Consider the following 12,068-nt stretch of genomic DNA (forward strand, 5'->3'; position numbering starts at 1 on the left):
GGCTGAGAGAGATTCCTGCCTGCAACCTTGGAGAAGCTGCTGCCAGTCTGTGTAGACAATACTGAGATAGATAGACCAATGGTCTGACTCAGTATGTAGCAGCTTCCTATGTTCCTATGATTGTATGAATGACCTTATTGTCTTGGTTTGTTGACAAAGCCAGAGCCTTCTCAGAGGCACAGAATTCAAATTGATGTGTTTTTTGAAGATGCATGTTTTTGTGTGATGTTGCTTAATAGCCACTATACACCCACACACTCAAAGCTTTTTTTAAAAAAAAAATCAATTATTTCCAGTAGAACTAAATATATTTCACAAACTGTTTATAATTGAAATTTTAGTGTCCCTTTGGTTAGTGGGGGGAAACAGGATTATGCTCTTTGAGCAAGTTCAAATGAGACACACATAAAACATTCCTAAGGAATTCATTTCATGATTCATGACCTATTTTGAACAGCTCATAGAAGAATTCTCATATTGCAAAATATTGCTCATATTTTCCGAACGGTTGGAAATATCCTATGGGAATTGTGTGTGTAGCAAGTGAACTACAGGTTTTATTAAAGTGTTTAAAGCTTTTGAGAATTAAATAACAGCAACTTCTACACAAATGGAAAAAAAACATTGATGTGGAGCCCATGAAAGATTTTTGCTAACATACTATTGGCACTAAGACTACATAAATACAACGTTTATGAATGTTCTTCATGAGAAAGAATGAGAACATTTTCTCTTTGGAAAATAGGTCAAGAAGACCGTTCATCATTTAGCTCTACTATTATCTTATTCTTTTTAGTGGCCAACATGATCTGCAGCCTTCCACTGACAGAAGAAGTGCTGTGGGACTGCAAGGAGACTTGAAGGCTTCTTGCACAGTGAACCCGGGGGTGGGGGGGAGTAATTTTTGCATCGCTCTCCTCCCTCCAAAAGTCATTCCCACATGCATAAATCTGTTCTCAAGGGCTGTGTGACCCTCGGGAACATATATATGCAAGTAGAAGGGGCTTTTGGAAGAAGATTAGAGATGTGAAAATCTTTCTCACTCACCTCTGTGTCCAGTCTGCTGTGCAAGAAGTCTTCAGCACAAGCTTTCTTAACTCTTTGTGGACCTACAGCCCTTCTCCCATTATATATCCCCTGCTAACTGGGCAAAGAGGCACCTTTTACTGTGGTGATTCTCTTTATTTAGCAGGGGGAGAGTAACTGAGCAACGCCCCTCTGAGCAACGGCTCGAACGCCCTGAGGGCCAGAAATACCGCCATCAACTCCAAGTAACTGATGTGTTGCTGAGTCTGCGGTTGTGTCCAAGTACCCTGGATGCAGTGGTCTAAGCAATGCAACCCCCATCCTGTTAAGGACGCATCCATTGCAACCCAACGCGTGGAGACCTGTACTGCGAATCTCATCCCCTGACTTTGGTTGCGCTCCTCCATCCGCCAGCATAAACTGTTTAAAACCACTAGTGGCACTGTCAAGCACATGTTCTGACTGTCCACATTGGGGCAAAAGTTGCAGAGGTACCACAGCTGCAGCGTGCGTATTGCACAGTTGTGGTACAAAAAGCATCAGACCCAGCAGCTTCTGAATCCGCACAGCCAGTTGCTGTGGGGCTTCCACAAATTGTTGGATGAGGGAGTGTATCTGGCGAATGCGCTCCAAAGGCAAAAATGCTCACTCCATTTCCAAATCTAGTACTGCTCCGATGAAGTTCACCTGAGTCATTGGGTCAAGATTTGACTTCTTCCAGTTGATGTTGATTCTGAGGTCTTCCAACAGGCAAACAACCTTTTGAATTTGTTGGATCAAGAGTTCTCTGCTGTGATTGACCAAGAGCCAATCGTCTAAATATGGATAGACCATCATCCCCTGGGTTCTCAGGTAGGCTACAACTACTGCCATCACCTTGGTAAAAACCCTTGGTGCTGTTGACAGGCTGAATGGGAGAACCATGTACTGATATATCTGACTTCCCACCGTGAACATGAGGTATTTGCAGTGGTTTTCCTGGATGCCGACATGAAAGTAGGCATCCTTCAGATCTAATGTTGCTGCCCATGTTCCGTGAACCAACAAGGGCAGGATAGACTATAGAGTGATAATTCTGAATTTCCTGGCCAGGATGTAACAGTTGAGACCCCTCAAGTCCATTATAGCCCGGATCCCGCCATCTCTTTTCGGGATTTGGAAGTAACGGGAATAATAACCCATCAGTCTGTTCGCTCACTGCACAGGAGTAATCACTTGCTTCTCCAACAACACCTTGACCTCCTCCTGAAGAATTTCTGTGGCTGGCATGTATGTCAGTCCTAAAAATGGAGGTTTGGCCTCGAATTCCAAGGCATATCCCATCTGCACTATATGCAAGACCCATTGATCTGATGTTATATTGTGCCATGCTTGGGCATAGCTTGCCAGTTTGATGGTATTTCTGGCAACCACAGGACCAATGGTGGGGGCCCTGGATAGACTGGCCAGCAGAGGTGGTATCAGGCCAATGCTTTGGTTGTAAGGTTGTGCAAGCTTGTGCAGCGGACGAACAGTGCCATCAAAAGCTCTGTTTAGAAGCGTCTTTATTTTGTCGAGTTGTATTCCCTTTTGCCTTTTGGTTATACCCTCTATTCCGTTGATAGGGCCGGTATTGTCTCTTGAAATCTTTCCTTTTCTGAAATCTATTGGGTCTCTGACGAGAATAAGAGCAGCCCTTTGATGTAGAAGTGGCCGCCCCCGAGGATGTCATAAAAGTATGAGCCGTAAATTTCGACTTCTTTAACATCTCCATAGATGTGTCCGTGTCCTCATGGAAAAGTCCCTTTCCATCCAATGACAGAGATTCCACCCTGTCCTTCATATCTGGCTGGAGAGTGGTGGAACGGAGCCAAGCATGCCTGCGCATGCCTACTGCTGTGACCATTGTGCAGGACTCCATCTCCGCAAGATGTTTGAAGGCACTTAATTGCTGCCTTGTCATTGCTGTTGTCTTTTCATAGGTTTTGTTGGAACTCTTCCAGTGTCATAGATGTAGAGTCCTGCAATAGGGCATCCCACAAGAGATGATTATACCGGGCCATGCAAGCTGCATAGTTGGCAATCCGAATTGCAAGACTAGCCATACTATAAACTTTTCTCCCCATGACATCTGTCTTCCTTCCTTCTTTATCCGCAGGTGTCGTTTGGCGACAACCACCCTTAGATGTTGAGGCGCAGTCTATGACCAAGGAGTTGGGCACTGGATGGTGCAGCAGGTATGTATTGTCTTCCTCACTGATTCTGTACAGATTTTCCAAAAGTTTAGAAGTTGGAGATGTGACGTGCACGACCTCCTACGCCATTTTCGCTGCTTTGCTGATTGCCGGAATCATACTGAGTGCAACTGGATGGGACAATTGTGATTTCCCCATCATATTGTACACTGGGTCCACAACATCTGCATCAGGAGATTTTAGATCCATTCCAAATGCCTCTGCTATATTGCTTATCAGGGCATGATATGCCTTCAACTTCTTAGCTGGCGAAGTAGACAGCCTAGGCAGAACATCCGAGGGGGAATCCGATCTTCGACTGAAGTCGTCAGATTCTGAGCTAGCCTCAGAGTCATCCCCCATGCTAGCGTCACCAGGGGAGGATAGCGGGTCTGAGGGCGGAGGGGTAGAATTCCGCTTCCTCTTGGCACTAGGTTTTTCTGGAATTTGCTTGTCCAGTGGTTGAATCCGTGGTGGCTGTGCAGCTGGTGGTTGGGGCTGCATGACTGATGGTTGAAGCTGCATTGTCAGTAGTTGTGGCACCACTTCTGCTAGCACTTGAATAACAGGCCCCTGTGATTGCAATACCGGCTGTGGAGCAGAGGGTCCCTGTAGGGATTTCCAGCACAGGTAATCTGCATAGTCCCCTGGCAAAGTATGATGGAAACCATAGCTGTGGCTAGGTTGTACTGAAGGTACACCTTGTTGTACCGATGCAGAGGGTTCCCCTTGCAACAAGGTTGGAGCAGGCACACGTATCTCTGATTCATGGATACGTAAAGGTGCGTAGGGAGGAGTACTTGAAGCTGAGTCAAGTAAATCACGTAGTCCTGCACAATGCCCTCCATCCTGCACATCTAAGCCCGGTGTTCTAGGTGTAGAGGGGAACTGAAAAGGGGTCCGTTCTGGAGACAATAGATGAGGGAGTCTTCCCCCCCCCGCAGGCACCAGTGTTGACGTCGTGGGTCCACTGTAAGCCTGATCAGACATTGTCAACATTGTTGTCAGCATCAAGAATGCATGTTGTGACGTTGATGTCGATCTCGACACTGAGCTCGGTGTCGTCATTGATGTTGAGAGAGGAAGGTGAACTATCAATGTCAAGGTCGAAGCCGATTCCGGAATCTGAGTCGTCAATGCCGTGGTCAATGTCAAAGCTGTGGCCAAAGTCAAAGTTGAAGTTAGAAAACGAGCTTTCAATGCCATGGTCAATGTTGAGGCTGAGGCAGACTCATCTGAGTTGCCATCAAAAGCCTGTGCAAATACAGGGGAAGGGGTACAATGCACCTTTAATTTTGGCACCTCCAAGCCCCTAGCATTTCCCTTCGATTGGCTGTCCCGATCTTTGTGTATTTCCTTTTTTGACATATATTTGGGTTTCTTGAAAATTACATCTGTGTTCTTTGGAGCACTCAGTAACGCGGTTTTAGACTGCTTTTGTGCAGTTCCGCTGCTACCAGACTCCGGGGAACCCGATGCCAACCGTGTGCCTGACATCGAAGGGGAGCCTGGTGAAGCACCAGGCCGAGGCATAGGCAGGCGGAGGGCCTCATCATACAAAGCCGCCCAGAGGTGCAACACCCTATTCTGCCTAGTTTGTTTCGAGAATGAGCAACAAACTTTACAAGCTGCAGTATTGTGCTCTTCTCCCAGGCACATCAAACAAGCGTCATGGTAATCAGTCGGTGGTCGTTTGGCTCGGCATTTCACACATCTTTTAAAGGTTTTCTTCGTCTCCATTACGATAGCCTGATAACCACGGCAAACAATCTCTTCACCAAATCAGACAGTCCGTCAAGCAAACTCAGTCCGAAATCCATTCCAAGGTCAAAGGAAAAAGGCAAACGATCTTTCAACAAATTTGTCTGTCTAGAGTAAAGTGTAACCCAGTCCAAATCCAAGTTCAAAGCCAAGAATTCTAGGTAGTTTTTATGTAATTTCTAACAAGGAGCAACAGCTATGAGGTATGATTGCTAAGGCAGTCAAAGAGAAACTGAAGAGAAGACGCACCAACCGCCAATCTTAATGAACTTGGCACAGCACGTGCAGGCGGGAGTGGCATCAAGATGAGCTAATCAATCAGCCCGTGAGGTCCCTGCGCAGGCACAGAACCCATTCCTTATGGTTACAACGGATCACAATCCAGATCCAGTGTAGCACCAGTGCTTCTGAAGAGTTTCAGGAAAATGCTACACTGGTGCTAACATGCATCTGGGGAATTTCAACAACTTCTTCTCCCAGAAGCCCTCTGTGTCACCCAAAATATCTCGCTGAAGGCTGTGCAATCCTCAGGGACATGTTTTTGGGTAGTACAGAGGGCTTCCTGGGGAAGAGATGGTTGGAAAAATTTGCCCACACTGCTGAGCCACCAGTGTAGATGATTTTGTTGAACTTTTCAGAAGCACTGATGCTTCGTTTGGTTGTCAGCCAGTTATTAAAGCCTCAATATTATCTTTCCATAACATTTAAATTTTTTTTATCATGAGGTAGCAGAGCATACAATTAAAACAAATATTTGCCCCTGAATAGCTGGGGGGGTGCAGTTTTCAATATTTAAAAAAGGTTAGGGGAAGTGTAAACCCACCACCACAAATGCCACAGTCCAAAGCTAGACCAATGACCAACAGATATATTTAGAGATAAAATGACCACTTCTAGTCCAATTCCTGGTTTAAACCAGTGAATTAATTACAGGTTTACTATCATACATAGTGTGATCCTCTATCATTCGTAAGCAAGCTCCAGCTAGTTCTGTTTAAATGGCCAGTTTACAATGCAGAAGTATGTAGAAGCACGTAGAAGGGATTGCATAGCTCTACCTGATGAATGGCCAGTCTGCCATGGAGGTAATGGTAGGTATCCTATTACAGGAGGTATCATCAAGTATCCCACTACAGGAGGGACACCAAGGATTAGATGAAAGATAATTAGATAAACTGAAACACACCTAGTAGAGTGTGACACCTCCTGCACCTGCAATTAGGATCAAAAAGCTAATAGAAAATACAATAATGAAAAGGGGTTCCCCAATTTCGATAACTGAGGACCAAATACTAATGTTAATCCTAAACATATTTAATGGAAATAATCCCATTGACTCTGATAAATCATACTTCCAAATCTGTTTAGAACTAAGACTTAGGCTTGTGCATTTCAATTTGAGTACAAAACTTTTTGTGCCCGAAAATGGCAATTTCGGAGGTTTTGTAACCAAAACGAAATCAAGAATTAAAAAACAGAGATTTTTGTTTCCAAATCAAAATGACTCTGTTTTAGACCGAAAGTTTTGTTCTTTGGAAAAGCATTGTCATTGAAATTGACTTCTCTGACTCTTTCCACTCCAGCTGAGGCACTGAGTGATTAGCAGAAGATAAGACAGGCAAAAAGCTGTTAGCATGAATGGTTTAGTTAAGTATGTGTTGTATTCAGTGTGATTGAAATGCAAACTGACCTTGCAAAGGGATTTGGAAGACAGCATTTTGAGACCGAAATACCCAAATATATTTGGGAGCTCAATGCAATTCCAAAGCTTTTCCTAAAAGCCAAGGTATAAATTGTGTGGAGAAGCTTTTCGAGAAGCTGGTTAGGAAAGATCTGAAATTACACAGGTTTTTCTTTCCAAAGGTTTAGAAAGAATCTCTTGACTTGTTCAGGGCTCTTTTGAAGAGCTATTTTGTTTTCCTTCTGAATTTTATGAATTATAGTGGTGTCTAAGTTTTGTTGCCCAAGTTGAGCAGTCTAATGTCATTTAGGCCACAATGTAATTTGGTGGTACATGATGTCTAAGCCAGTGGTTCACAACTTTTGCCATTGCAGGGACAAGTCATCCACATGGGACTACAGGAGACAAAAGGAGGGGGATGGGGAATACCCCTGTCAATCTATTGACATCCCCAGGAATCTTAGTTGCTTCTCTCTTTCTTGTAAACATGACCCATGGTTTTGCATTTTCTTAAATGCAGTGATGATAAATCTCAACAATTCTGAACAGTAGGCTGATTTGTTTGGGCTACGGCTCACTCCACTTCAGTTAAATGAACATTTGAAGCTGTTCCATAGTACCAAGGCAGTTCATTGGTCTATCTTGCTATCTCAAATGACCTGTGGTCATTGTTCCATGAGGAGGGAGTGTTTTTATTGAAATATTGCTTGAATCCACAAATGGGTTGTGCTGCTGTGCTAGTTCCACAGGGTCAGGCTCCCGCTCGCTCCAAAATTCTCAAATAGCTGTGCCAAAAAATTAAGTGTTGTTGTTGTTCATCATTCTCTTCACTCTTTCAACTTGTTTATGTTGAAAGGGGTAAAACAGTGGGTTGAGTGGCAGTGCCCCAAGGGGTGGTGCACCCAGATTCCAAATAGGGCAAAGGGCTGATTCCTTAGGAATATTTGAGGTTTACGTGTCTTTAAGATTTCCCCCCATAGGGAATAATGGAGGTTTCAGCAGCCCCATAGCTCCACCTGGGGGGCACTGGGATGGCCCAAAGCAAGTGGTGGTGTAGTGCACATAGGATGCCAACCACCCCCCTAGATTGCTAACCTATTGGGGTACTGGGCTTTGTTGTTTCTGAGGTGTTGAGTTTAGATTCTCTAGTAGCAAATGAGATTTTTAATGAAAAACCATGAATCCACTCTCATATGCTACTAGAGAATCTACTCTCAGAACACCTCTAGAACAAAACCCTGTACTTCATGGGTTGGCAACCCATGTGGGTGGTTGGCACCCTATGTGCACTACACCGCCACTTGCTCTGGGCCACCCCAGTGCTCCTCAAGTGGAGTTATGGGACTGCAGGAACCTCCATTATACCCTACGAGGAAAATCTGAAAGACGCATAACTTCATTAATTCTTTAAATATCAACACTTTGCCAAATTTCTCTGAAAAAATTGTGGTAGCTTCCTTGTACCAACTGGGCACTACCACCAACCACACTCCACTCTGAGCCACCGCCACCCCACCCCACCCACCCCACACACACGTGAAGCTATACTTTTCCTGAAACCTCGATCATATCCTATGCGGGAAATCTGAAAGATGCGCAAACTTCAAAAACTCACCAAAAATCAGCAGTTTGCCCAATTCCTTTGAAATTTTTGTGATAGCTTCCACTCACTGGGCACTATAATCCCCACCCACTCTTTTGACCATGTGACCCATTTTTAAATCTGAATTGATTTGGATTTGGATTAATTCAGATACAAAACAAAACTGGGGTGATTCAGAAGTGCTTAATTTCAGACAAAATACAAAATGGGGTTCATTTGGATTTGGTACAAATCGAAACAGAAAAAAATACAAAACGCGCAACCCTACTAAGAATGTCACAATTCTGTGCATATTTATTCAGAAGTAAGTCCCGCCATATTCAATGGGCTTACTTCCAGGTAACTGCGCACAGGGTCGCAGCCCAATCCTATGCAGAGTTAATGCCTTTGATTTTTTAGTCTTTCCTTCCAAGTAAACATGCTTAGGGTAACACTGAAAGGCTGCAGAAGTAACTCCACTAGCTCCAATGCAACTTAATTTCAGTCAACATTGTTAGGGTTAGATGATATTTCTTGCTTTCAAAAAAACCCTAATGAACAAGTCAAAGATAACCAGATGCAAAGACAGGCCCCTGCTCCTTTATTACTTCAATTGAAGAGAGGATTTCTGCTCCAGTGCTTTTAATTCAACAGATGCAGCAAGGGAAAAACCTTCACGTAATGATTGTCACACCACTGTGCAGTTGTTAACACACAGAAGCCCTGCTAGGAAAATTTCTGACATGCAGAAATTCAGCAATTGAAGCTTTCTCCATAACTGTATCTACTTGTTAAGAAATTCTCCACTTACTGAATTTCTGCTTGTCATACAGCAGTAAAAGGCACAGGAACTCTGCTGGGAAAAGGCTGGCAATTCTACATGTCACCACAGTTGTAAATGAATCCCAATTCCTCTCATCTTCACCACTGAACAAAACTTACTTTCGCTGAGATGAAATTAACAGTTTATTTGACAGCCTAAGAATTCATACATAAAACTTCAGGAGCTTCTGGTCCCAGCAACCAGCTTGTGTTTAAGACACACTAACAACAAGGAGGTTTTTCTTCCCAGAGACACCTCTGGTGGTGGAAGCCCCTCCTACAACTATTAACCTTTCAGTTCCCACAGTTCTGCTAAATACACTTTACTACAGCCACAATGAATAAACATTACCAAGTGGCGGCTTTACATAACAATTTGTGCACTTAATCTTGAAGTGTTCTGTGAAAACAAATTATTACCAGAAAAAGCCTCTGAGTGCTGGCAAAATCTTTAGAGGAAGGAAGACACTATAACTGACAATGACTTTAGGCATCTATTATTGGGACTGTGTGAATGCGCCCAAAGGAATGGGCCAGAGCAGCCTGTGAGGGTCTCACTAACTCTGGGTATCTCAGTTACCACCATAAGTCCTGTTTTGGAAGGATCCAAGATCAAAATCACACTTCTTCCCCTCTTATTTGTGTAATAGTGTGGAGTAGCTCTTCTGGTGACATGAGAGAGCAAATAAAACATACCGATTCCCTTGTTAACATGAAAATAACAGGTTTTAGATGTAAAGAAGCATAGTGGTTTAAAGGTGTTGCCATAAACTGTTTATCATTCTTTTTTTGAAACTTTTTTCCCCAATTTTATTGAATCAATGTCATGATATTTCTTTAAGCAAGTACTAGAAAGAAAACATTCTGACTATATTAACAGTTCTAAGAGAATTTGGCAGCTATGATCAATATTTGATTACATCTGATCAACACTTGGTTGCATAAAGCTGGGTACATAAAAACTTCACAAATCAAATCTGGACAATGGGAACAAATGATGTCCTTGTTGGATATTAAGGTTTATAAAGGGATCCCAAGTTGACATAAATGACTCAGTTGAGACTTCATTCATATAAGGTGAAACTTTAGAAATTGAGGCATAATCCCATAGTTTCAAAAACCAATCATTTAAGAAAGGACTTCAGAAATACGCCAATTGTGCGCATATAAAATCCTGGCTGCAGTAATCATGTATAAAGACAGCGCATTACATTTAGAAGGAATATAAGGTTTTGTCATACATAAAAGAAAGATTTCTGGTAAAAAAGGAAATTTAATCTCTAAAATTTGTTCCATTTTCTCATGAAATTGCTTCCAATACAATTGAGCCTTATTACAGGTCCACCACATATGGAAAAATGACCCTGATTGATAATTACATTTCCAACAGTTTTTTGAAAATGAATTATCTATCTTACTAGCCGACCCCGCACAGAGCATCTGTGTGCTCTTTGGGGCCGGTGGTTACCTCCCCCCCCATCATCTTCTGCCCCAGTCTCCACTTCCAGGCCCAGCCACTTCTCCTCCCCACCGCCACTTCTGCCCCCCCTTCCCCCCCTCCTGGGCCTTGCCTCTGCGGCTGGGCTGGGCCTGCTGCTACCTCTGGCCTCTGTGGCCAGGCCTGCTGCTGCTGCAGCGACCAATCCTCCTGGGCGCACCTCAACCAATCAGGCCCATCCACCGCCCAGCCAATCAGCTGGGTGCTGGGACGCACATTCCAAGGCACACCCAGGAGAATTATAGATACAGATTAATTATCAGGGGAGTCATGTACCATCTGAAAAATATGTTATACCAGTTCTCCCTTTGGTTATAACACATTGTAAATTTCACGTTTCTTTTCCACTGGTATTCCCAGTCAGAAAAATTATCCTGTTGAAATTCTGCATCCACTTTATCATGCACTCTTTAACCTGCTCCATCTCTGTCTCATATTTCAGCAACAGATTATATGTTTTTCCCAACAAACGGTCCTTATTTCAGCTAATTAAGTCTTCAAAGTCAGTCAATTCTCTAAGTTTTCCACCTTGTATTTGTAACTCTTTCTGTACTATCGAACTAATCTGGACCTGTTGAAACCAAGGTGGTTGTTGAGATTCAAAATCTGACTTGCTCTGCGTTAAGTCTTGAGTTAAACTTTGCAAAGTATATGAATTGTCTTTCCAAAATTTGTACTTATAAGAAGATTCTTCTTCATAAAAGTAAACATTCAAAATTGACACCAAAGTAGATAATCTTGGGCTTATTCTTTTTTGGTATTTATCATTCTTAAGATGATAAATAGTTAAGGAACCATAACGGTTCCTTCCATATAGTTCATTCCTTGTTTCTTATCTCACCTTTGGGTTAAGGTGCCTCATTTTTGATACACATTTTCTGACCAGCCTTCTTCTGAGGACATTTTTGCTTTTTCCCTAAGCAGGCAATGGGCTTTTCTTTTGAGAGTAGACCCCTGCCTCTACTTAAACCCCCATTTCTATTTCACCATTTCTATTTCACCATTTCTCCTGTTCAGTACTGTACTCCTTTTTCTTTCCAAGCCTCCAGCTCCCTTCTCTCAACCCTCTCAACTGCCAATCAACAGTCATCCAACTGTGTCCCCACCAACTGTCTTCCCCCTCCTGCATTCTAAGCAGGGGTTCCTCTATCTATTCTGCAGGGGTCTCATTACTGCTGCAGCTGCTATCAATCAAACTCCCTCCTGCACTTACATAAACTGTTAAGTATTACATTTTCAATAGTTCCATAACCAAACTATAAATAGATAGATAGATAGATAGATAGATAGATAGATAGATCTGCAACTAATTTGGTTCACGACCAGGCTCGAACCAGACAGGTCATGTTCAGTTTGGTGCACCCCAACCCCGCCTCCCCAGTTCAGTTGAGGTTCAGTGGGTTCACAATTTAAGAAAAAATAAAGAAAAATAACTCACCACTGCTGGTCTGGGGGGGCTTCTCCATGGCCACGAGGGGTCTCCAG

General features: G+C 43.2%; 1 protein-coding gene across 8 annotated transcripts in view; it reads right to left on the minus strand.

Moving 5' to 3' along the window:
• The window catches only part of LOC128328087 (uncharacterized), a 52,136-nt gene extending 40,428 nt beyond the window's left edge, over positions 1-11,708 (minus strand). For 3 of the 8 annotated variants that reach the window (XR_008308993.1, XM_053257688.1, XM_053257687.1), the window contains exon 1: positions 11,425-11,704. Coding sequence is in view for 3 of the 8 variants with exons in the window: in XM_053257685.1 (XP_053113660.1) it covers positions 11,425-11,445 (21 nt within the window). In the remaining 5 variants the exon portion in view is untranslated. Of the gene's footprint in view, positions 1-11,424 lie in introns of all 8 variants that reach the window. The other 5 variants (XR_008308995.1, XR_008308994.1, XM_053257685.1 and 2 more) reach the window with 3 other exon arrangements.
• Between the last annotated feature and the right edge of the window lie 360 nt (positions 11,709-12,068).

This window comes from Hemicordylus capensis, chromosome 5 (genome assembly GCF_027244095.1).
Source record: "Hemicordylus capensis ecotype Gifberg chromosome 5, rHemCap1.1.pri, whole genome shotgun sequence".
NCBI classification, from domain to species: Eukaryota; Metazoa; Chordata; class Lepidosauria; order Squamata; family Cordylidae; genus Hemicordylus; species Hemicordylus capensis.